The 27502-nt window shown below is 37.9% G+C and overlaps 1 protein-coding gene across 2 annotated transcripts in view; it reads left to right on the top strand.

Moving 5' to 3' along the window:
• Positions 1–27502, top strand: part of MYPN (myopalladin) — an 87690-nt gene that overhangs the window by 33876 nt on the left and 26312 nt on the right. For both annotated transcript variants that reach the window (XM_079135742.1, XM_079135743.1), the window contains exons 4-10: positions 1334–1385; positions 5605–5719; positions 7212–7283; positions 13927–14068; positions 16547–16570; positions 20425–20541; positions 21513–21885. In XM_079135742.1, coding sequence (XP_078991868.1) covers positions 1334–1385; positions 5605–5719; positions 7212–7283; positions 13927–14068; positions 16547–16570; positions 20425–20541; positions 21513–21885 — 895 coding nt within the window. The remainder of the gene's footprint in view (positions 1–1333; positions 1386–5604; positions 5720–7211; positions 7284–13926; positions 14069–16546; positions 16571–20424; positions 20542–21512; positions 21886–27502) is intronic.

The raw sequence follows: 27502 nt of genomic DNA, 5'->3' as shown, positions 1-27502 counted from the left end.
TCCTGAGTTCAATTTTTAGCACCACAAAAAGAAAAGAGAGGAAAGGCAGATTTGGGGCTGTGGTATAGCTCAATGATCAAGCACTTTAGCACGAGTGAAGCCGTGGTTTCAATCCCCAGTACTGCCCAAAACAAAACAAAACAAAAAAAGTAATAGAAGATGAAGTCTAAAGTTCAAGATGGGGTTAAGGTGGAGGGAGGTAGATGAGCAGATCACATAAATTCTTGTAGGTTGTTGCAAGGACTTTGGTTTTATTCTGAGGGAGATGGGAAATTCTGGAGGGTTTTGAGCAGAGAGATGGCATGATCTGACTTAGTTTTTAACAGAGTCACTGGATGCTGATTAAGGATGTACTGCAGGGAGTCAAAGGTAAAAGCATGGAGACCGGTTGGGAACCTTGGAAAGGCATTTATCGCAACACCAAGCTTAGATGATTAATTTTAGGGAAGAAATCCACCTGTGTTACTTGTGAATCTACCTAAGTTTTGTTCCTACTCTGTGTCATCCTCTGAGTCTTTTTCTGGGGACCATTCTTCAGCACTCTTTTCACCTGTTATACTTTAGGTACACCTTGGTTTTAGCACTTACATATTGTATTACTATGGCATAAGTGTCTGTTTACCAACTAGAATGCAAGGCCAGGACTGTCTCACTCTTCTTTATTTTTATCTCCAATACCTTGCATAGTACCAAGTACCTACTGAATATTTGATAAACATTTATTAAATAAGTACATGAATAGGAATGTGTTATGTTTTTATCCTCAAATTCTCAGAGTATGATAAATACCTCCAGATTTAGCTCTGTTGTATCTTCCTGGAATTCACTATCTTGAGAAGTAAATCCGGGATCAAGGCTCTGCTACCAGTGCTGAGATTGGATTGTTGGGTTTTTTCTTTGTGGCAACAGGACTTCAAACACCCCCACTTCCAAGATGAAGTATGACTTGCTAATATTAGGGCAGGACGGAAGAATATCCACCTACATCTACAATGTCTGGAATCCAAAGTAATCCCTTCTTCTAGTCAATCTGTGTAGGCCAGAGTATGAGAATTTCTAACACCAAAGAATGGCTGTAAACTACATCAGGAGGTGTTTTATATACTAAAGCACTTCGAAGTTGAACCAGTTAGCTTGAATGCCAGCATTAACTAGCTATGTGACCTTGAACAATTCCTTCAACTTTTTAGGGTCTGTTTCCTCATTTGTCAGTTTGCATGTTAGTGTAGGGAACCACTGACTTCATTTCTAAGTCTAAGATTCTTCAGATACCTAGAACTGGTTTAAGAAATTATTGTCTTTAAAAGCTTATGTCCTGTTTTTATTTCTCCAGGAGTTTCTTCTTCTGATTCAGAAGGGGACCCTAACAAGGAGGAGATGAATCGGTAATTCTAATTTTTTATCATATAGACCTAGTATCCTCAGATCTTGAAAAAAGTCCTAATTGGTTACTAGAACTTGAGGACAGAGGCAGATTTGGAGAAGACTTCACTTCTTTTGCTTAAGTCTTGCCTGGCAGATTAATTGAAACAGTCTCAGTATTTAAAATATGAAGTAACGCCTATGAAATATTATCATACTTATAGCTACAGAGTAAAAAACCAGGGCTGGGGAGATAGCTCAGTTGGTAGAGTGCTTGCCTTGCAAACACAAGGCCCTGGGTTCAATCCTCAGCACCGCAAAAAAATAAAATAAAATAAATAAACAAATAAATAAAAATAAAAAAATAAAAAACCAATAACCAAATGGTTTAAAAAGTTCATGTTTAGACAGTACTATTGTAAGGCCCCCAAAAAGGAAACCCCAACTCTGTCCCATGGATCAACGGCAACCCCAATCAACCGCAGGAGGCATCTCTTGATGCAAACCGCAAGAGGTGTTTATTCCAGCGCGCTGGGACCCAACTCACGCAGGAGTCCAGGAGTCAAGTCCCGAGCAAAAAATCTTGTAGGTTTATAAAGGCAGAAACCACACATCGGGAAGGGTCGCACATGAAAGGGAAAAGGGGAACAAAGCTGCCAGGGAAATTTCAAAGGGGGTCTGGGTTTGCTGATAACATACAACATGTTTCACAATGTTTTACAACAGGGCGTAGATTCTGGTGTCTTAACTGCCTGAATACTATCTTGCTCCAATTACTCTTTTACTCCCTGTTTGGGGCTGTTTCCTGGAACAGCTTTAAGGGCTTTGTTCCCAGCACTGGGAGGGAGACCTTAGGGAGTTGAGATAAAATAGACAGCTTAAAAAAATGTCCATTCTTTCACTATAAGAACACAAAATTTGGTGATCCTAAATTATATATATAATATGTTTAACTTTTATATATTATATATAATTTTATATATTTTTATATATATGTATAATTTTAAAATATTTACATCATTTGTTTAGTGTGTGTATATGTATAGATGTGTGTATATATATATATATATGCATATATGTATATTTGATCTGGACAAATTATATCCTTCTTGCTAAACAGTTGTACTGAATACTGAACAAACTTCCATTCATTTGTTAGTTTCTGCAACCACCGACTGAGCACCTCCTACTCTATCCCAGACATTACACTAGATGCAATGGATATTAAGAAAAATCAAGCCGGGTGCGGTGGTGTACATCTCATTCCAGCAGCTCGGGAGGCTGAGGCAGGAGGATTGCAAGTTCAAAGCCAGCCTCAGCAAAAGGGAGGCCCTAAGCAACTCAGGGAGACCCTGTCTCAACATAAAATACAAAAAAGGGCTGAGGATGTGGCTCAGTCATTGAGCACCCCTGGATTCAATTCCCAGTACAAAAAAAAGGAAAAGAAATAGAAAAATCAGATGCTTCCTGCTTTCAAGAAGTTCACAATCTAGTAGAGGGCAATATAGAGGTAGCAAGAAATGAAAACCAACTTATAGATGAGAAGAGCAACATAGTATAATAGTCCATAATGACCATGTGCATGGTGTACAGGACTTGGTACAAAACACTATTTATTGGTTGGGGGTGCAGGGAAAGATCAGGAAAGCTTTCAGAGTTTGTGACCCTAAGCTGAGCCTTTGAAGAACAAGAGGATACCCCAAACAAAGGAGGGAGGGGCATTCCAGCAGAAGTCCTGGGAATAGAAACAAATATAGTAACCATTCCCAAGACTACCTGAAATGAACAGAAATATTTGGGAGCCTGGTTGAGGAGATGTAAACTGTCTTACCACTATAGAGGATAAGCTCCATAAGGGCAAAGTTCATGTTTTACTCCTCAAAATCTCTTGCAATAAGAATCTGCTTTCAACTCTGTATGTGTAGGAACCTTCAGGACCAGAATAAAGGCTTCTTCCTTTAACTCACTTCCTTATTATTCTCATGACCTTGGTTCAGTTCCTTTCTGCTGACTTTTGACGCCAGCCACTTCCTTACAGATGCTCCAGCCCTCTTCTCTCTTATAGTCTCCAAAATACTACTGATTATTCTCTAGAAGTTCATTCTGATCCTATCATTTTCCTGCTCGAAAAAAAGATTATTACCCATGGGAATACAAAAATCAAACAAAACCAACAGCATTAAAAAAAAATTTAAAGTAGCTTACATGTATTTATTCACTTACTCACTTCTCCATCTTGGGCTGTCTACTCTGCTAACATCTCAAAACAATGCCCAGTTGGGTTCATTTTTGGCTTTTCACGGTGCACTCCTATTTATCTTTCACAACCCAGTCTAAATGTTCTCCCTCTTTGGTTTCTGTAATAAATTCCTCTTCTATTACACACTCATCACTCCTTCCTCAAGGTTCCCATAAAAATTTAAAGGTATGAATTTTGATACATTAAATTAATTATGCAAGAAATATTTCATTTATTTACTTTAATTCTACTTGTATTAGTTAAAATTTAACTTCATCAAACATGAAGATGGATATGCAGAAAGCAGAAATAGTCTAAAGTCTTCAAGTTTATATAAATTAAAGGGATTTTTTTTTTAAGGTCAAAAGAACCAGGAAGTATTTTTGACAAGGCTGTGGAGGAAAGGTTATTTGGTTTGTGGGGAGGGCAGAGAGGTCTGTGGATCTGGCCAGAAAACCTGGCAAGGGGGAGAACCTAAATGCAGAGGAAAGGTGGAAGGCTCCAGTCTTGCTAAAGACATCAGTACTGAATCATGTCAGGAAGCAACAATGCTGGACTTATGCAAGAAATATTTCATTTATTTATTTACTTTAATTCTACTTGTATTAGTTAAAATTTAACTTCAGTTTTGTATAACAGAAACCCAAATTAACTATGATTTAAATAAGATAGATAGTTCTCATTTATATAAAAATCAGGAGGATTTGACTGGTAAAATGGCTTCGTATTCTCCAAGGTTCCAGTCTGCTTTCAGGTTTCTGCTTCATCTCATGTTAAGGTGCAGCCCTCATTTTCCTAGTCTAAGATAGCAAGGAATAAAGGCCATGCCCACCCGCCTTGTAAGTCATTTTCTTAAATAGCATACTTCACTATCCCTCATATCCCGTGACCAAAAAGAACCATGTGGCCACACCTAGTTGCAATGAAGATTGGGGTATGTAGTCTCTTGGAATAGCCATGTAAGGAAATCAGGGGTTTTATTATTGCAGAAGAAAACCAATGCTTTAGAGACAATGAAAGGCTTTGCATCACCATATAATTCTGCCTTCTTAGCCCCCACCCTGCCTGGTTAGAATCTGTCATTATTGGGTGTTTCTTTCCCCTTCCACAGTTGTTCAAAGATTCTGGTGATATATATTGAGCAGTGTGAGAGCCAGCCCATTCTAAGCATCTGGCATGAATTATGTAACTCCCTATGTAGTAAGAATTATTATTCTCCCATTTTAGAGTTGGGGAAACTGAGACAGAGAGAGGTAATATTCAGACCAAAGACAGGTAAGCCCTCTGTCAATAGTTATCTATCTCTGTGGGTCACAGGTGAGAGGCCCATGTGCTAGATCTCAGTGGCCCTCTAAGTCCAGTGTCGTTGCTTCCTGACATGCTTCAGTACTGATGTCTTTAGCAAGACTGGAGCCTTCCACCTTTCCTCTGCATTTAGGTTCTCCCTCTTGCCAGGTTCTCTGGCCAGATCCACAGACCTCTCTGCCCTCCCCACAAACCAAATAATCTTTCCTCCACAGCCTTGTCAAAAATACTTCCTTGTTCTTGTGACCTTAAAAAAAAATCCCTTCAATTTATGTAAACTAGAAGACTTTAGACTATTTCTGCTTTCTGCCATGTCACAATCCCAGACGTAACAATATACAAAGCTTATCCTCTTACTTGAAAGAGGAGGAGAAAAAATACAGAGAACAACAACAAAACAAATCTAAACAATACAACCTCTACACAGGCTTCTGTCGCATCTTAGATCTCAGGTTTGACTCCCTGGCTACACTGAAAGCAAGTAACCCAAGGGCAGTGGTGGCATATCCATCTTCATGTTTGCATTTCCTAGCAAACTGTACAGAAAGAAAACTCAGTAATCACTTATAGAATATTGTCAAACGAAGATTTGTATTACATCCAACTGTAAGGAGTGATGGCATTATTAGTTTTGCTGAAAGACTTTCCACACACATTTATAGTTCTGATTTATAATCTATTTTTTAATAATTTCTCAGAATCCAGAAGTCAAATGAGGTGTCATTACCTCCTACTACCTCTGCCGCCATTCCTCCAGCAGTGCCCCAAGCCCAGCATTTGGTGGCTCAGCCCAGAGTGTCAACCATCCAGCAGGTATAAGAATCTAGGTGAAATACAAATGCCACGGACTGTAATGGACATGCACTATGACCATGATCATCATGTATAGCATGATCATACTCTCCTTTGTTGTATCTAGTCATCACAATAATCACTTTGGGGGTTGGTGGTATAGCTCAGTGGTAGATCACTTACCACTGTAGATTTGTTATATTATCTATCCATGCACAATCAAAGTCTTGGGTTCAACTTCCAGCACTGCAAAAAAATTTAATTTAATTTAATTTAAAAATAAATTCAATTAAAAAAACAAATAAAGTTACATGATAATTAATTTGTACTTCCCATGTATGGGATCAGTGGTTCCTATTGCTTTGTGAACTTCTTATCTTGCTTCATGGGCAAATATCAAAGGAAAAGAAACTATGAGTTTGTTTCTGACATTCCAGCTTTATAAAGAGGACTGATTACATATATAGTGAGCTGCCAGCTCTCAGACTGGCCCAGGACAAATGTAAAACTTAGTTTCATGGAGATGCAAGGATTCTATTTTCTGAGCAAGCAGGTAGGAAATTATTTTTTAGAAAACAATAAAAGGCTTTCATCTTTTGAATTAATTAAAAAAAAATAATAATGTATGCTTATAGCCAGGCATGATGGCACACACCTGTATTCCAGTAACTTGGGAAACTGAGCCACCAAGCGTTACCAATTCAAGACCAGCTTCAGCAACATAGTGAGACCCTGTCTCAAAATAAGTAATAAAAAGGGCTAGGGGCTTTGCTCAGTGGTAATGTGCCCTGGGTTCAATCCCCAGGATTATAATAACAATAATATTATTAACAGCAACAACAATAATAAAATGCTTATCGCAAAAAACATTCCAAAAGTACAGAGGTATATTAAATGAAAACTTTGGCCAAATTTCTACCTCTATACACCCTCTTCTCAGAAGTACCTCTTATTAGTAGTTTCTAGCAGATAGTTCTAGGCATTTTCTATGCATATATAAGAATAAATATGTATGTGTATACTTTAAGACATATAAAATCATACTCCCTAAATATATTTGTAAGATAAAATAGATATATTTGTTGACTGATGATAAATATATTTAAATATGTTATCTACAACCTTTTTGTGAAAAAAATTCAGAATCTCTCCACTAGCCCATTTAGTAATGCAGAGGGGTCAAGTTTTAGTCCAATCCACTGGTTTTCAAACTGTGATTGCGGCAACCCAAAGGATTTAATGGGACCTCCTCAGGAGGTTAGGTTCAATTACCCATATCCACCCGAAGGGGCTGGGGGGAGGGAGGACAAGCCCATATGTTTCAGCTGACATGAGCTAAAAAGAAGTGCAGTCAATTCAGATGAAAATCTGAAGTTTGTGATTCATAAACTTAGAAAGCAAGTCTTTTGATTTGGGATTAATTTTACACCTCATATTCTGTAGATTTGTTGTATTATCTCTTCATGTAATGACTTTAGTGACCATGACTCTGTTGTTTGTTCCCTTCTAACAGTGTCAGAGTCCTACCAACTATTTGCAAGGATTGGATGGAAAACCTATCATTGCCGCTCCCGTGTTTACAAAGGTAATCAAAATATGGCTTCCTTCGGTCCTGGCTTTAGAGGCACCGCAGCATCCAAACAAAGTTATATGATACAAGATTTTATCTCAGGATTTTTGTCTCTTATAAGTACAATATAAGCCTTAGGGTTTTTTGGTTTGAGGTAGTTGTCCAAATACCATTTCAAGTCCTAGATTTCTAATTTCAGTTTTTATACTGATCTTGATGGCGGTAACAGCCACGCCTAAAGATCAGGTGATAAGACTCTAGCCATTTACTACTCTAGAGGTTTCTCTGGACTTTCAAAAGAATCTGGTTGCATGTACCTGTTTTTGTGCTCAAGGAGATGAAGTTAAATGCTCTTGGGAGGTTTAACAGAAAACCTCACTCAAGGACAAAGAGCTTTCTCTTTCTGTCCCATGGTATCAGCTATTGTGGTGTCATCACATTCTGAGTCACACAGTCTTTGTATTTAGAACTGGAAAGTTCAGTCAGGCACTTTCATTTACAAATGAAAAAACCTAGTGAAGGCCAGAGAGATTAAGCGATTTGGCCAATGTCACAGGACTAGTTAGTGGCAGAATGAGGATGAGAAACAAGTTTTCCCACTTCTCTCCATGGTATAGTACTTTCCCTTATATTACAGACTGTTTGTATGTTGCCCAAGACAGTAAGTTCAAACTAAAAAAGTTGACTCACATTGCATTTTGTTAGTTTTATGAAGACCAAATGAGTGGACTCTATGCTTGGATTTATGTTTATTGTTTGTATGAACACTCAACTTAGGCCCCAAAAGATTTTTATCCTCTAAGAAATATGCTTGGGTTTTACAGAAGTGGTTATCAATTGTGGTTAATTCTGTTCTCCAAGGGTCCGTTTGTAGTGTTTGGAGACAGTTTTGGTTGTTACAATTGGAGGGAGCCTACTAAACATTCTATACTGAGTAGGATGACAACCCCCACAATAAAGAATTAACCAGCCCCAAATATCAGTCATGCTGAAGTTGAGAAATCCCAATTTCAAGCAAAACGGTGAAAATGGTCTCTTCCAACAAGTAATAATGCTTAAAAGAGCTAAATTCACAACTTTGACAGAAGTATTCATTTCAAGGAAATCCTGATATATCAGATCAGCTTATCCAAGATGGTTTTCCAAAATTCATCACGAAGTCTAGCTGTGATTACCTATTATCTGTATCAGGCACATCTTCTTAGGTTTAACAAGATGCCTCTAAATTTGAGGCTGATTTCCTGTAATCTGTCCCTGGGGTTTCAGTTTTACAATTTTCAAAAACTTGAAATAGGAAAGCCATGTATTGTGACTGATGGATACAAGACTTTAAGGAGAAATTAAAGGAGGACCTTTGTGGGGGTAGGGCTGGGGTAGTGGGTGCCCATGTGAAATATAACTAACAGAACTTTTTCTTGTCATCCGTTATTGCCCCTGCTAAGTCATCTAGTCTTACAATACAGCGTAAGTGCCACAAAAATCAGGACACTTATTTTAATTTGTCATGTCCATTTATCACACCTTAGAGACAGTGCTGACTCTTCAAGGCAGCTAAACCACCAAGGAGTTCATACCTAGTCCCAGTAAAGTCTTCTCTCTTCTGTTCTGCAACACCATCTGCCTTGCTTAACACCAGAGAGATGTCCTTAACTCCACTCAATTTCAAATCTTAGGTGCCCTGGTTCCAGGCATTCATATCACCCAGAGCACATGTGTCTGATACATTTATCACAGATAAAGTTGTTTACTTTTCTCTCTTTCTCAATCACCTTGAAAGCTCTCTGTAATGAATAGATAGGAGCTCATAAAGTAATAATAGGTCCAAAGCTATTTTTATTATTTTAACAAGTCTGATAGGAGCCTTTAACATTAATTCTTCACACTTCATTTTCACAGGTTGACGAGAACATCAGGTTTAGTTGCTTTAATGTGGTGACTGATTGCCTCCTGATTAGATGCTCCGATTGGCAGATACATATGCCTTATATGAATAAAGTGGGAAAATGAATAAATCATTAGATAAGTCATTTGTTAGGTAAAATCTCTGAATGCATTAGCTCCATGGTGGGAAAATGGTCCTTAGTACCCAGACCTAAACTCTGGGAAGGCTTTCTCCGCCCTCTGTACTTGTGATTTTGCCTCCATAAATGGGATGAGGATTGTACAGACGTAGGGCAATAGGGTAGCTGTGGCTCAAATTCCAGAGAGACTTATCAGCCACAGTGTGCTTGCGTTAGTTTCCGTCAGCCAGGGCAAGATTGAGGTCATAGTTACTGCCAGTGTCTTTAGCAAATTTCTGAGTCAGAACTACCAAAGATGGTTTTGCGTGGCCATGAGCAATGATAACAGATCATTTGCATATGATTGTTCGGGTTATGCCTGCTCTATTTATTTCTTTAGGGACTTCTGGCACTCCTGTCCTTGTGACTCACTTTCTATACTGTCCAACAAAGCACTTCTTTGCCAGTTATGGCAAGAAGCCATGTTTTGTTTTCAATCGATGATTAGAGAGCAGAGTTTTATTTAACCCCTTTGACTGTGGAGAATTACTTTTTTAAACAAGGTTAAAATGAAAAGGTGAGTCGCCCAGAAAAACAGTGGTAGAGTTTAAGAGAAGACAATGAAGTTCCATATACTTGTTCACTGATCTACTTATAGAAGATTTCTATGTTTTTTGTTTGCGGTGCTGGGGATCAAACCAAGGGCCTCATACTGGGCAAGTGCTGTACCGCTGAGCTATATCCCCAGCCCTCTTATGTTTTTAAATGCTTTTGATTGTGGATAGAGCTAGACTACCCTTCATTCTCTATGCAGTATCAAAAATATTTTCACTCTGCTCAAGTGGGGGACAGGACTCACTTCTTGAGTGAGGAGGGAGGGAGGTGATCAAATTAGAATCTTGCTCCTGTCACTCCTCCCACTTGACAGCAGCTGCTCTGGCAGGCTTTTGGTGCTGCAGCGGCCCTGGCTCCAGCTACTTCAGCAGTAATTTGAAGAGTGCAAGGGGGCAGGGGAAGTGAGAATTTGAAGAGCACTTCATTATATAATAGCAGAGGCAGGAAACCTTGAAATCATGGGGTCAGTAGTTGGATCCAGATTTCTGAAGATTTCATGGATTCTTCTCCCTAGCCCATCAATCCCAGTGAATTTCCTGCTCAAATGTTGCACAGGCACCTGTGACAATCAGGGAGGAAAGGACCTTCAATAAGTTTTTTAATCTGAAAAAACTGCTCTGATCCAACTCCAACCTAAAGCACTGTACACATACACTTGCATCATATCCCAAGGTGCGAAAATATTGACTGGGTTTAAAAACAAATAAAATGATAAAATGAACTTCATAGCTGACATCTTTTAATCAATAAAGGAGATGCTCTTTCTCAAGGAGGTCCCTAAAATTATATTTGTGGGAGGAGATCTATCAAGTAGGGACTATATCTTTTCAACTCACATTTATAGCATCTGGCACCATGCTTGGCACAAAGCAGGCACATTGGAATATTTATTCTGTGGTATATAACTTCCATTTCAGTTAAGAAAGAATTCTTTTTTTCAACATTTTATAGCTTTAGAGCAGAGGGGGGGAAATTCAATGTCAAGTGACCATGCTTCTCAGGGTTTTGTGTTGTTAAGTCATTTGGAAGAATGTTCTCCCAAATGATCAGTATGGTGATGACACACAGTCCAGAGTAGAACTTTGGACACTGTTTACCTTAGACAGTTGTAGACCTTTGGTTTTAGGGCCTTTAGTCCAGATCCATAATTTTTAGTAAAGATTAACTTAATCTTTCCTGGTTAATGACCATTTTATTTGTCTTACTCATCCTTAGTGAGGTTAATATGAATATGACTAAGCATGTACACATCATATGCTTTATTCTGTTTCCTGTTACTATAACGAAATACCTGAGACTGGGTACTTTATGAGAGAAAAAGGGTATTTTCACAGTTCTGTAGGTTCAAGGGCATGGCACTGACATCAGGTTGGTTCTGATGAAGTCCTCATGGTGGATAGTATCACAATGATGAGAATGCCTTTGAGAGGGAGAGAATCCATGGCAAGACAAGAAATCAGAGCAAAGGGAGGGACTGGTAATGACCTCCCATTAGGCCCCACCTCTTAAATGTCCCACCACCTCTTAACATCACCACACTGGGGACCAACCTTCCAACAAACATACCTTTATGGGACCACTTGAACCATACCCAAACCACATCATCATTTTATTAGGAATAGCCTAAGACCCACTACTGTGATGAACATAGTATCAGTTATGCTGTTTCCTAATGGTATAGACTTGGATACTGATAAACAATATGACCAACTCCTTTTTTTTTTTTTTTTTTTTTTTTTTGGTACCAGGGATTGAACCAAGGGTGCTTAACCACTGAGCCACATACCCAGCCCTTTTTTATGTTCGATTTAGAGACAGGGTCTCACTGAGTTGCTCAGGGCCTCACTCAGTTGCTGAGGCTGGCTTTGAAATCACGATCCTCCTGCCTCAGCCTCCTGACCTGCTGGGATTACAAGTGTACACCAAGGTACCCAACCCAGCTCCTTCTTATGAGACTTTGTAGAAAGAACAATTTCAGCAATAACACTATCACTGTCCTTATAATTGTGATTTTCATTGGCTTTCTCTAAGTGGCTTCTAGGAAGACCCTTGGCATCTTCTTTAGTGAGTATTGATTCATACTGGAATGAAATTCTACCTCCTATTATGGGCATTAGTGGACTTGTTCCATACACTGTACCTCAAAGGTATCTTGGCTGGACTCTCAAATAGGACATAGGTCTTAGTTTACAGTGTCAAATGAATAATAGCAACCAACCAGTGTTGGTCTAAATCATAAACAACATAATTCATCAAGGAAGTTCTTTTGCAAGCAAGGCTTTAGTATATCCTCTGTGAATTGAGATTTAGCCTACATATCTGAACTGCAAGTCATGTTGAACATATAAGTTAACCTCATTTTGCTCACATCAATTTTATGAATGTGTCATATTTCATTTATTTAATCCCTTCTGGCACCATCTCTTGTGGGGGGAGATGGTTGTGGAGGGTGGTTTTCTAATTTGTTTGCCTCAAAGGAATAAAAACTCCATTATGTATGGATTCTAGAGAAACTTCTGATACTGCTAAAACTTTCTACAGACCCCAAGGCTGCCATTTTAGCACAGAATTTGCTCAGAGGTCAGGGTGAAGGACGGGTTTGCCAGGAGCAATCAAGACTCATTGATACTTCCAGTATTCCATTCTTGTCACTGAATGTAGTTTGAGGTAGACAGAATAACCAGATTTTCAATAAAATAGTTTTTTACTAATTCAGAAACCACTCTGTGCTAATTCCACCATTAATTACTTCAACAAGTCAATTTGGGGTTGTGGGGGAAGAAACATAACATTAACATTGAACTACAGTGCCCCCTGGCTGTCACAACATCAACTTACATACACCCCTGAGGTAAAAGTACAGTTAAAGCCTCATGGTTATCCCCACCCCTGCAGTCCTTAGACAAATGCTATAAATGTGAAAGTCCGTGCACAAAATATTCTAAGTTGTTCGGACAAAAGCTGTAAAAAAAAAATCACAAATTATTTTTAAGAGTGAATGATAAAAGGAAGAAGGAACAGACTTTCCCTTTCTCTTTTGCAAAAGCCAGCATTTCCTAAATGCAGGTTCAAAAATCATAATAAAAGAAAGCCTTGCAGCATTTGTTACTTACAGAGTTTGTGGAGCAAGTTAAATCATAATATTTCCATATTTACAGTCTTTAGGCCAAAATGAAAAATAAAAATATGCTCTCACACATGCCAAAGAAGCATTTCATAATCACACCAACCACACCAAAGAAGGTGTGATTTTTAAGTTCACGAATCATAATGAATGAGAAAGTAACTCTGAAAGAAAAATGTACATTCCATTCTCCCATGGAGTCTAGAATAGAACAGTATGAAATTACAATTCAAAGTGAATATTGTAAGCCTTTTATCATGGAGGTGTCGAGAAGCACCTAATGTTTCCTTCTCAAAATTACAACATATTTTATAATGACTCCATGTGTGACTATGATTATATAGAGGTTGTCATTGTTTATATGCCTCAATAGATCAGTGAGACTATACTTGTTAAGACCACATAGGGAAAACAAAACAGCAAGATAAAAAGTAATCTTCAGGACAAGAGAATGTAAACTAGGCAAAGGCTGGAAGATGAAATTATTTACTTGGCCACAGAGCTGTCCCACATCTTGAGCAACCACATTTCTTTGTGAAATAATACTTTACTTCTATGTTGAATCACCTATAGATATTCACTACAGATTTTTATTATTATTATTTCTGAAAACCAAATTCTACTTGGGCATTTAAGAACAGAATTTTACTAAAAATTAGCTTCCTTACTCAAAATGTTTTGCATGATATTTAATAAATTTACTTATCACTCCCACAACAGTAAAAGGAGAAAATAGTGAGGAAAGAGCTTTACAGGGGTCAGATGTGTCCATATTAAAAAATAAAGTCAATGTGCATCCATAGAATCAAGACTTTGGGAGATGTAGATTTAGAAAAAAATCCAAATATGAAGGAGACAGTGTTTTTTTCCTAAAATTCAACACTGAGACTTGGTTCTAACAATATTCTTCTCATTTTAGATGCTACAAAATTTGTCAGCCTCTGAGGGTCAGCTGGTTGTCTTTGAATGCAGAGTAAAAGGAGCTCCATCCCCTAAAGTTGAGTGGTACAGAGAAGGGACCTTGATAGAAGATTCTCCAGATTTTAGGATTTTACAGAAAAGTAAGTTGTTGCTGTAAAATGATTTTTCTGATAATTTATTTTCATAAATCGATTATATGTTTATTTTTAAAGTTTTAACAACTAATTAAAAATATAGTAAAAAACTAAATGAAAATCACCTATAATCATATTCCACAAAACTAAACTGTTATTATTTTAGTGTATATTCTCCAAGAATTTTTTCCATGCATATCCTTTAAAATAAAAGTAGTTGTTTTTTGGAAATGGATTTTTTTATTCAATATCCCATGGACATATTTCTATGTTAATATAGAACTTTCTTAGTTTTAAAAACATGTCTATTTCATATTTAATCTCCTACTGTTGAAAATTTAGATGGTTCACACAATTTTTACTATTATAAACTATACATCAATGGTGCTAACAGAGTCAATATTTATGATTATGCATAATTGTTTTTTAACTTTCAAGCACTGAATTTCTCCTGTCAGTACCCAGTATTTAGGCTTTTATTATATGTGTCACCAAAATGCCATCCCAAAGAATTGAGCTAAATTTTTAATGATCGTACAATTGATCAGTCAAATCGAGACACTCTGGGAAGTACAGAGACCCCAAACATAAACTAGGTTAGTGCCAGACCCATGTTGCCCTACCAATATTCTAGCATGACCAGCTGTAGGGAAATGCCTTTGTCTCACATATTCACCGACAATGAGTGCTAACCATTTTTTAAAATCTTCACTAATTTTATAGGCCAAATATGGGAACAGTTATTTTAATCTATATTATCATCAATCAGATGTAGGATGGCCCTTTTTTGTATTTATTTAGGTTTTTAATTTATTTCATGTTGGGTTTTTATTCTTTTTATTGGAAGAATGATGTATATAGTCAAGTGGTTTTATCACATACTGCTATCAGCTTGTCTTGCAGTGCTTTCTCCTTGACCCTTTGCAGTCACAAAATAAGTCCCAAATTACTTGCTCCTTTGGTTAACTGTATATAACAATCTACTATAGAAAAAACATGGGAAGGAAATTTGCTAAAATGTTGGTAGTCTTTCTCTGGGCAGCAAGTCTAGGATCAATTGTTTTACTTCCACTTGCATTTTTGTGTTCTTCAGTTTTTCTGTGATAAAGATGTATTACTTTTATTTAGTTTTTAGGGTTTTCTTTAACAGAGAAAAGAACATACACAATTTATTACATGCCTAAGACATAGGGGTATTAGATTTCTCTTTTCATCTTCTTTTTTTCTTTCTTTCTTTTTCTTTTTTAAGTACTGGGGGTTGAACTCAGGGGCACTTGACCACTGATCCACATCCCCAGCCCTATTTTGTGTTTTGTTTAGAGACAGGGTCTCACTGAGTTGCTTAGGGCCTCACTTTTGCTGAGACTGGCTTTGAACCTGGCGGTCCTCCTGCCTCAGCTGCTGTAATTCCAGAGGCTCTGGAGGCTGAGGTGAGAGGATCATGAGTTCAAAGCCAAGCCTCAGCAATTTAGCAAAGCCCTGAGCAACTCAGTGAGATCCTGTCTCTAACTAAGATATTAAAAAGGCTAGGGATGTGACCCAGTGGTTAAATGCCCCTAGGTTCAATCCCAGGTACTCCCTCCAGTCGCATAATTTATGTTATACAACATGATGTTTGAAATATGTATATACTGTGGAATGACTAAATTGAGCTAACATATGCATTACCTCACATCACCCTCTCTCTCTTTTTCTTGGCTGAGTTATTTGCCTTTTTTTTTTTTTTTTTTTTTTTTTTTTGTTAATCTGTTTCTTCCTCGCTCAAAATGGTAGTACTTTGATCAGTATGAAATATGAATCAGAACTGCTCCAGGTTTTACAGTAGTAGCAGCAACAATAATATATTCTAATGCCATTTAAACTAAGAAAGAAAAAACTTCAATAGTTCTATCCAGGTAGACTTTTCTAAGTTCAAAACTACTTATTGAGTGCCTGCCATTTGATAAACATTCAGCGAACTCTAGTATCTGGTACTGCAGTGGGCGTTTTCAGTAATGCCAAAGAAATTTCAGATACAGAACGGGCTCTTAAGCAATCTGTTAGCTATTCTGAGGCTCTTGGTCTTAGAAACTTCAGAGCAGAGGGTACATTCTACATTTTACTGGTATATGAGAGCCCAAGAATGAGCTCAAAATCTTCACAAGTTTTTTTTTCAGTTAAGGCTGAATGGGCACCGATCAATGAAGCCAGTCATTTCAGAATCCCAGTCAACTCAGGAACTTTTCCTTGCCAAAGGTTTGTGTACCCCAGGTGAATCCCAGAGTGTCCCAAGATGCAGCAACATCATTTAGATGCTCTCTTGCCACCCTTCTCTGCCTCTGTTGAGGTTGGGGGTGCTTAGGTCATTAACACTGAGAGCTTAACTTTATCTAATCACTCCTGAGTATGCAAGAGAGTACCAATTTCTACAGGAAACTTCTGATTAAAAATGCAATTTCTCAGAAAAACAAATGCTCAGAATTTTTAAATTTCTTTTTCTTTTAGAACCTCGATCCATGGCAGAGCCAGGTAAAGATCAACACAACTTTAATTTTTTAATATCTAATGAGTGTTTTAATATGGATAAGAAAACATGTTGAAATTGCACTGGTGTCAAGAGAAAGTAAAAATATAAGTTTTAGTAAAAAGGATCCAAATGAACTCTAGCTATTGTAAGAAAAGGAAAGGGTGGGAGAATGTGCAAATTTTGAATACATAGTCAATACCTGATGTGAATGCAGTTCTTGATTTTTTAAAAAATATTTTTTAGTTGTAGATAGACACAATATCTTTATTTTATTTATTTATTTATTTATTTATTTATTTATTTATTTACTTATTTATTTTATGTGGTGCTGAGGATTGAACCCAATGCCTCACATGTGCTAGGCAAGTGTTCTACAACTGAGCTACAGCCCCAACCCAGTTCTTGATTTTTGAGGATTGTTTTATAGGAATTATTTTTCCTCCATCCTTGGCCTCCACTCGTACCAAACTGGGCAGAGCAATTTTTATGATGCCAGATCAATTCCAATTCCACAACCCATGTGCCTCAAATTTGATGCATCAAATTTTGAAATTTGGGGCTGGAATTGTGGCTCAGTGGTAGAGCACGTGCCTAGCTTGTGTGAAGCTCTGGGTTTGATCCTTAGCACCACATAAAAATAAATAAATAAAATAAAGTATTATGTTCATCTACAAAGAAAAATATTTTAAAAATTTTTGAAATTTGCAGAGACTCAATAAAATGTTTACTTTGATGCTATTAGATTTTTTTGGGAGAATACTAAATGAGATAGATGGACATGACAGTAGGTGAAACTCTTACCACTAGAAAATACATGAACATCTGAACACCCTCTCCATAAACACCTTGAAGGATCAGGTTGTTTGTATCCCTGGGGGAGAAAGATAGTTTGGAATTTCATTATTATAATTCTTTCTTCTGACAACTGAATGGAAAGGAATTCCACTCAAGAAGACATGGAATTCCATGTTGCTTAGTCCTACACTAAGGTCTTAGAGATAAATGGCAAAGATAAGAAGTGGGTTTACTTTTTTATTGCTTATAGTGCAGTAGTACTTTGCCCTTTGAAACTGTCCAGGCCCTTGATATTTCCAATCAGAGTGGGATTTTTCATTAGGCAGTCAAATACACAAAACAGCTTCAGAGTCACCCAGAAGTGAACCCCACCCCAAACAAGTCCTTCCCTTCCCAAGTTCCATGATCAAAAATTCCTCAGCCAGAAAGTTCTTTCTTTCGCCTTGTATATTGCAAACACATTTGGAGACATAACACAGGCAGAATATCAGACAGGTAGAGTGTCATGTGAATGACTTTACAAGATCATTTTCTGAGAATGGATTGCTGAAAGGTAAGAGTGGGAATGTTTGGGAAGGGGAACAGAAAAAAGGATTTAGAATAAAGTCAGAGTCACCAAAACCAAATTTTGCCTCCACATCATTTATGATTCTTTAGGCAGAAAGTAAAGAAGACTTAACTAAAAACAGCTTAAGCAATAATAAAAAGGTATTTTCTCACATAACAAGACTCCCTAAGAAATGGCAGTCCTGGTATTGTGTTACTTTAGCAGCTCGGAGATCATCAGAGGTCAAGTCTTTTTTCCATTTTCCATTCTGCCATCATTAGAGTATTCTCTTAGGCCGCCTCTACTTGTGGACCTGAGATGGCTGCCCCAGTTCCAGGTATCACATGCAGATGACAACATCCAGAGGCAAAAATAGGAAATTGCACTATCTTCTGTCTCCTTTAAAGGGCAAGGAAAACTTTCCCAAAAACTCTCCAGCAGATTTTCTGTGATAGCTCATTGATCAGATAGTGTCACAGGCTATCACATAACAAGAATAGTTAGCATGACTGGTTTACCAATCATGATTCATCACCTGAAGTTGAAAGGAGTCAGCTTGCCTTAAAGTACATGACTGCTCCAAGGAGGATGGACAAAACAGGGTTCTATCGATAACTTTTTATTGATAAGGGATAGAGAGTTATTGAGTAGGCACTCAGTACTATCTACCATGAACTCCTGACTGATTTTCCTAGAGATTAATTTAATTCAGATATCATGAATCACTGATATGCCAAGTTTCTCCTAATACAACTATGTTTTAATAATTTTGTTTTTAATGTCAAGACTACTGGAGTTTTATGTTACTGTCTTCTATCTCTTCATTAGTTGTTAAGGAATATCTAACTGTAATAATTTTAGGCTTTAATCATATGGTTATATCTGGGGTTCATATGGTGTATCCAAGTAATTCAAGAAAATTACTATAGTATTGCCGGATGTGATGGCTCACGTCTGTAACCCCAACTACTTGCGGGGGCAGAGGCAGGAGGATCAGAAGTTCAAGGCCAGCCTGAGCAACTTAGTGAGACCCTGTCTCAAAATAAAACATAAGAAAGCCTTGCTGGGTGTGTAGATCAGTGGTATAATACTTGCCTAACATGTGTGAGATCCTGGGTTTAATCTTCAGTACCAAAAAAAGACTAAAGAAATAAAAGGATTAGGGGTGTAGCTCAATGGTAGAGCCCCCTGGATTCAATTTCCCATATTATTCATAAATAAATAAATAAATAAACTTGCCATATTAGTTTCAGTTTTGTTTTATTTATTTATTTTTTTATTTTTTGGTGCTGGAAATTGAACCCTGGGCCTTGTGCATATGAGGCATGCACTTTACCAACTGAGCTATACCCCCAGCCCTGCTTGTCATATTATTACAAAAGTAGAAATTCATTTTCATGCTTCTTTCACCCAGAATTTTGATTTACTCTTTCAGTTAATTACTATTAAGCAAAATATTTATTGCAATTAATGTTTGTCCAATTTTAACCAAGTATTTAACCCACGGGTGCTTAACCACTGAGCTACATCCCCAGCCCTTTTTTATTTTGAGACAGGGTCTCACTAAGTTGCTTAGGGCCTCACTAAATTGTTGAGGCTGGCTCTGAATTTGTAATCCTCTAATGTAAATTGTGCACTTTGTTTAAAATTACCTCACTATAAAATTTCTCCTTGGAAATAAAGAGTCCTGGGTTTAGAAAATGTCTTTTTCTTGTTTTGTTTTTTGGGGATTTGTATGTATGTGTGCATATACTGGGAATCAAGCCCACAGCCTCATGCATGCTAGGCAAGAACTCTACCAGTGAGCTACATCCTCAGACCTTTTTATTTTTTATTTCGAGACAGGGACTCACTAAGTCTGGTATCAAACTTGCCATCCTCCTGCCCCAGTCTGCCAAGTAGCTGGGATTATAAATGTGCACCTTGCACCTGGTTTAGAAAATGTTTTATTAGTCTTTTTTATATCACATATACTTCCTTCCTTTTCCTTTGAATCCTTATTTTTTGTGTGTGTGATTTTTTTAAAAAAGTTTGTTACTCAGTTCCATTTTTGCCATCTGGACTGATAATGTAAAAATAAAAGATAATCTGAGTACCCACTATATGTAATGTATTATTATAAAATCTTATCAGTATTCATCCTATCTGCATGGAGTTATTGATTTTATATCCTCTGACTTATTTAGCCCACTAATCAATCATTTTGATCAAATAATTGGTCATCTGCTTTCAAAGAATTAATAAATTGTTTCTTATATTGACTTTGTGCATGTGTATATGTGTGTGTGTGTGTGTGTGTGTGTGTGTGTGTACATGCATGCCTGGTGCTGAGGATCAAACCCAGGGTCTCATGCATGCTAGGCAAAAGCTCTACCACTGAGCCAAATCCCCTACCCCTGATATTGATTTTTGACTTGTACTGACTTTTGTAGACTCATCCAATTTATATTAGTAAATTCTGTCATTTCACTCTCTTGATGAAGTCGGTAACAATTCTGTTTTACTGGTGTATAGAGGAGATCTGCACTTTGGTCATAGCTGAGGTGTTTGCAGAAGACTCTGGTTGCTTCACATGTACTGCAAGCAACAAATACGGCACAGTGTCAAGCATTGCCCAGCTGGACGTGAGAGGTAAGGCTTCTTGTGTGCCAGAACCATCTAAAGTATGAGTTGGATTGTGAGTGTGCACAGTTTGTGTCACCCTTCCTTAGTGTTTCACATACGAATCAAAACAAGATCTGAATTAAGAAAAATGTTCTTGATTTATGTCCAATATTCAATTTCTTATTGTATTTAAAGTACCACCTCAGTTATTCAGCTATCTCTTTTATACTTTGAAGAAAAATCTCTCCTTGGGTTTTTTTTGTTTTGTTTTGTTTTGTTTTGTTTTAGTTTGTTTTTGTTTTGTTTTGCTGTGCTGGAGATCAAATGCAGGGTCCTATGTATGCTATGCAAACTCTCCACCTCTGAACTACATCCTTAGCCTTCCTTGGTTGTATATGAATGACTAGACACCTAAAATTCTTTTTTTGTTTGTTTTGTTTTGGTTTGGTTTTGGTTTTTTGGCACCAGGTATTTAACTCACGGGTGCTTAACCACTGAGCTACATCCCCAGCCCTTTTTTATTTTGAGACAGGGTCTCACTAAGTTGCTTAGGGCCTCACTAAATTGTTGAGGCTGGCTCTGAATTTGCCTCAGCCTCCTAAGCACTGAGATTATAGGCATGTGTGCGCCATCGTGCCTGTCTTAGATACCCACAATTCCTTCCAAAAGAGTGCTTATTTTTCATTTTGTTGACTTTTTGTTTTTGTTTTTGCTGGTGCTGGGGTTTAAACCCAGGGCCTCTCAACTACTAAGTATGTGCTCTACTACTGAGCAATATCCACAGCTGAGTACTTAGATTTTTAATTTAGCCGTTTCCTGCATCCTCACCTTCTTTAATGCCCCAGACACTGATCTGATTTTGGCAAGCACTTTCCTATTTGTACACTTATCTGGTTTGACTAATGTCCCTTTTGTACATGTGCCCCAATTTAAGGTTACAGTCCCATTCAGCCTTGTTGGTAAGGCTAACAACTAAGGTCATGTGATTGTCCTTTCAGGAAATGAAGACCTCAGCAATAACGGGTCTCTTCACTCTGCCAACTCCACCACCAACCTGGCTGTTCTTGATCAACAGCCATCCCCACTCAACCCAGAGCCTCCTTCTGTGGAACAGCCCCCCAAACCCAAACTTGAAGGGGTTCTGGTGAACCATAATGAGCCCCGGTCCAGCTCCAGGATTGGGCTCCGTGTGCACTTCAACCTGCCTGAAGATGACAAAGGAAGTGAAGCATCCTCTGAGGGTGGAGTTGCAACCACCAACCAGACCAGGCCCGATTCCTTCCCTGAGAGGTTCAATGGACAGGCCACAAAAATCCCAGAGCCTTCCTCACCCGTCAAAGAGCCCCCTCCAGTTCTGGCCAAACCCAAACTGTAAGTAAAAAAATTAGAATGACCAAGAGTGCCTGTGAGTCTCAGTTGAGTCTGATCTTCTTTAAAATAATGGATTTAAAAAGGGAATTATCAAACGAGAAAATTCACATCAAGTGCCTTGTAAAAGTACATCCTTATGTCACTGTGGGTTTACTCTCACTACCATCCTTATTCTTAATATTCTACCTCTAAGCAATGTTGCACCTAAACTAATTCAGAAAGACATTGTCTAAGATCAGAGGCCTCCAGGTAAAGCATTTCTACATTCTTTTTATTTATTTATTTTATTTATTTATTTATTTATTTATTTAGTACTGGAGGTTGAACCCACAGGCACCCTATCACTGAGCTACATCCCCAGTCATTGTTTTGTTTTAGGACAGAGTCTCACTAAGTTGTGAGGCTGGCCTGGAACTTGTGATCCTCCTGCCTCAGCCTCCTGAATTACTGAGATTACAGGCATATGCCACCACACCTGGTTTATGCTCTTTTTGTAAAGCCCTTTCTTTTGCCTAATAATGTTGATAGTCTGATTTCAACTTTGTATTTCCCATTTCTGCTTCAGTTTAAACACTTGTGGTCATGGAAAGCTATTTGGTATTTTTTAGATGGTTCTTTGCCACTGCTAGATACACTGTATTAATCATAGTAGGTTTTATATAAATAGCATAGGATGAAAGAAATTAGGGTTTTGTGATTCAGCCCAGGAACTATGGTTGTCACCATAACTCTCTAGAGAACCTCTGTCAGAGCTATATTGCAATGTTTAATGCTCATCCAAACCAAAGCAAAGACAGAGCATGATACTAGTATGTTCGGTTTCATCCACACATCAAAATGATTGAAATTATGTTTATAAGTCCATAAAGCTTTAAGTATCAACAAGAAAATCTACAGCAACAGTGCTCCCACTATGTATTGCTCAGTGCTGACCATGAGATGTTCACTGGACACAAGTCATGCTATTTAGTTTTGCTACTGAACCAGGCAGGCCCATCTTGCCCACCACACAGCATGATAATCACTGAAACCAAGAGTTTTGCAAAAGAGAGTTCATTCGTGAGGCTGACCTTGTGTGCAGACGAGAGATCAAGTCTTAATCGGCCTCCCTAAAGATAGAGTTTGGGGATGTTTATTGACTGAGGCATGGGGAAAGGTGATCAAATCAAAATGCATCAACTGTACGAGCTGTGGGTATGGCTCAGTGGCAGAGTGCTTGCCTAGCATATGCAGGGCTCTGGGTTGTACTCAGCAATGCAAAAAAAAAAAAAAAAATGTATTTTTAAAGGAGAGAGACAAACTTCATCAACTGTTACCATCATGTGAAGCAAGTAAGTAGGAGCAGGTGGAGGCTAGAGGGTTTATTCAGGAACTAAGAGAGATGGTTTATTTAGATTTCCCCTCTGTTCTCTCTTTCAGTTTTATATTCTTAACACATAAGGCAAAATTCTGGGCATAAAATTCAATGTTATGAAATGTGTCTAAGCAAGTCACATCCAGAAATGTCTCAGTGCCCTCAAAGTTCTGCCAGTCACAAGAAACAGAAATCCACTTAAAGTAGAAAGAGGGAGGAGATTATGGCAGAGATATAGGCAGGAACAGGAAACAAAACTCTCCCAGCAAAAAAAGAATGAGAGAGCTGGGAGCTGGGCCTCCTGGCCTGTCACTCGGGGGTCATATAGTCGTGCTAGCCTTGCCCACTGAAGTTCACCTGGCTGACTCACCTATTGTCTGGGCATGTCTTTGTTTTTCTTCACATATCTGCTCCATTCTTCACCAATTGCAGACTTATCAATTCTTTTGTGACCTTTCATGGCTATGTCCCCCTTCTCCATCATTATCTGTGCCAAATACCACAGCTGACTTAATTGTTCTCATCAGCTTGATTCCAAATTCCAGTTGGTTCAGACTGGTCAGGTGACCATCCCAGTTACCTACCTATGCAGAGGATTTGTTTGGAAGGAAGAGAAGTTACCTGGTTTGGGTTAGGAACTGTGAATGGAAGTACTCAAAGGAGGGAGTTGTGGGGCATAGGGAACCCCAAACAACTTCCTTGGGGATTGCCTTCTTTGTAGGGTTTTCTCTTACCCAGGGACTATGTCAGGATCTATTAAGTATGTTGATTAGGGTTAAGTTGAGTTTCATATTAAAGAAAGCCAAAATAAACACATGAGGGTTTATTTTCTCTCACAAAGAGGAAGCAAACAGGACATCTGAGGCTGTTCTTGTGGTTACATGGTCATGAAGAAGGTGTCCACCAGTCATGGTGGCACATGCCTATAATCCCAATGATTTGAGTCTGAGTCAAAAGGATCACAAGTTCAAGGTCAACCTGGGCAGTTTAGTGAGAACCTGTCTCAAAATAAAAAATAAAAATAGCAGGGAATATAGCACAGTAGTAGAGCACTCCTGAGTTCAATTCCAAGAACCTAGCACAGGGAAAAAAAAAAAAAAGTCTCCTGTCTTTCCAATCTGCTGTCTCCAGCACTTGGCTTCTCTGGGGAACTCCTGTGGTTCAAGAAGGCTGATGATCATCTAGTCATCATGTCTTCATTTCAGGTAGCAGGAAGAGTGAATGGACGGAAGTCACATTCTTTTTTATTTTTAATTTTAATTTTTTTCCCTTAGTTGTAGATGGCCACAATACCTTTGTTTTATTTACACAATTTTTAAATGTGGTGCTGAGGATCGGACCCTGTGCCTCACATGTGCTAGGCAAGTTCTCTACCACTGAGCCACAACCCCAGTCCAGAAGTCACAGAAGCCCTTTTAAGGAATCTTCTTAGAGGTCTCACCAAAAATCTTCTGTTTGTATCTCATTGGCCAGAATTTAGTCATATGGTACACTAATAGTAAAGGAGGCAGGAAGGTGTTGTTAGCTGCACATGCTACCACCATGCATAAAATCAAGTTCTTTACAAAGTAAAGAATTAAGAAGACAGTGATATTTGCAATATGTGATTTCTAATTAGTAAAAAACTTCTTTCTGCTAATTTATGTAGTGATACCCTCTAAAAATACAGTCTTCAGCTTTATATACTTTTTTGGTATTTCTTGCCTTCCTTAAGTCTTCTCTTAATTGTGTGTACATATTTTACACTAGTTTAGGTGTGAATGTACATGTGTTTTCACGCATGCACACACACCTTTTGTGAATCCACATGCCTGTAACCTTTTCTTGCCAGTTTTTTAAAAACTTCCTCAGAGTAATTGCACATATTTATGCACACTGTGATATTTCAATTCATAAATACAATGTATACTGATCAAATCAGGTAATTAGTATATCCATCACCTCAAACAATTTTTGATTTCATTGTATTGGGACTTATGTTACTAATTTTAACCCCAATGGTTTTAACCTCACAAGTTTTGCATTAAAATTACATTCTTCTCAAGGGTACAGTATTTTGCTTATTCCTTTAATTTGCCATTCATATGGAAAATAGAGATAATGTCTATTTTAAAACTACCCCAGAAATGGAGGCTGTCATTCTTAAACACAGTATCATCAAAGCCTCGATAATTCTGACTTTGAAATTTTCTGCTAGAATTTCAAACTGTCCAAAGCAGTGATTGTTCATCCTGGCTACGCTTTAGAATAAATGTAGAGGTTTTTTTTTAAAAAAAAAAAAATGATGGTCTCTATCTCAATTGAATCATCTCCACTGAATTCTCTCTGTGAATTATTTTAATGTGCAACCAATTTGGAAACCACGTGTTAGAATTAGAGAAATAACCTGAATTACCACCCTTCCACACCTAGTGGTGGGGAAAAACATGGTAATTAACATTTAAAATGTAAATGTAAAATGTCAGACAAAAATCAGGATATACTAGGAAAGCCTATGCTTTGGGGATAAGTGTTTCTCTAGAGCATTGGTCCTGAGTCCTGGATGCACATAAGAGTCACCTAAGGCCTTCTGGTAGGTGACCAGCAGCATCACTCTGAATCAGAAACTCAGTAGGACCAGTGACTGTGTTTTAACCGGCCATACAGGAAATACTAAGACTGTCTGAAGTTTAAGAACAATTAACCTACATTGAAAAAGATAACAATAACTGGGCCTGGATCTCTTCCCAGGCCAATTAACTCTCTGGGTATTGATGCCTAGATCAGTGAGATCTGTTTATGTTTTATAGTCTCCAGGTGACTATAATGTGCTACCAGTGCAGTGAGTACCTCTAAAACCATAGCACATCTACTTATATTACTTATATTACTCAGTGATGTCCTTAGAAATGTTTAAAAACTGACAGGGTGAGAAATCCCTAATGTTTAGCACTTGCCAATTTCCTCCCACCATGGCAGATTTCAAATTACAAAAGTAGGTCACTGAATGAATCGTTGGGACGAGATGCATACTAGCTGTCCTTTTGAGCCAGAGAGAGCTGACTTCAGCACACACTGCCCAAAATTGATGCCAAAAAGTCTTTCAAAAGTACTTGATGAGTATCAAGTTTGTTGTGTTATGGTTATTTGACATTTTATGTCAAAAATTCAAAATCCCTGTGGTGTGTGGTGGTGCACCACTATAATCCCAGCAACTCAGGAGGCTGAGGCAGGAGGATTGCAAGTTTGAGACCGGCCTCCATAAATTAGTGAGGCCCTAAGCAACTTAGCAAGAACCTGTCTCAAACATCATAAAAAAATAAACCACCTCTGGGTTAAATCCTTAATGCCAAAAAATTTTTTTTTCAAAATCTCTAATAAGCTCTTTCGTATTCCTATCATTCTGAAACTCTGATGTTCATTCTTACAAATTTTGAAAGTTGACTTTTGTAGTTCAGAAGGTTAAAAAGAACAATAGCCATCACTTCTTGATCATCTAAATATTTTAGGTGATTTATTAATTCTCACGACAACACTGAGATATTACTATTTTACTTCTTAGGGACTCTAGATCAGAAAAGTCCAGACACCACACAAAGCCACACATATAATAGAGATTGAGTCAGAATTAGGACCTCAGTCTGTCTTTCTGTCCATATACCTAAACTAAGTTAGGCAAAAGGGAAGATATTTTAAAGGTGAGAGAGTTGATAAATCTATGGCAAGAAAGTCTTACATAAACTTGATATCAGAAATCCTCATAGCAACTAGAAATGAGCAGCTGAGTTTATAGCAATTTATGGCAGGGTGTTACTTGGTATAAGAGGGATCACTCAGGATTTCTGAACTAGTATGCATGCTGATTCATCTTCACTTCTTTTACCCTCTCATTGTACTTTGTACCTTCATTAGGAAATGGTAGATTCCAGATATTATTTGTAAATAACCACTGGGTATTATATGTCAGCATTGGATGTATGTATGTCCCACTAGATTTATCAAAAGCTCATTCTCTCTCAGGCATATATATATCTTTTACCTAGTAAAGTAGACTCTCAGAAGACTATAAGTTTTTGAGCTGGGCACGGTGGCTCATGCCTGTAATCCCAGTGACTCAAAGGTTGAGGCAGAAGGATTGCAAGTTCAAAACCAGCCTCAGCAACTAGCTAGGCTCTAAGCAACTTAGCAAGACCCTCTCTCTAAATAAAAAAAAGAGCTGAGGATATGGCTCAGTGGTTAACCGCCTTAGGCTCAAACCCTAATACCAAAAAAGAAAAAAAAAAG

Source organism: Sciurus vulgaris (assembly GCF_902686455.1).
Source record: "Sciurus vulgaris genome assembly, chromosome: 4".
Classification (NCBI taxonomy): domain Eukaryota; kingdom Metazoa; phylum Chordata; class Mammalia; order Rodentia; family Sciuridae; genus Sciurus; species Sciurus vulgaris.
The sequence above is the reverse complement of the archived record's forward strand: the minus strand, read 5'-3'. Positions and strand labels throughout refer to the sequence as shown.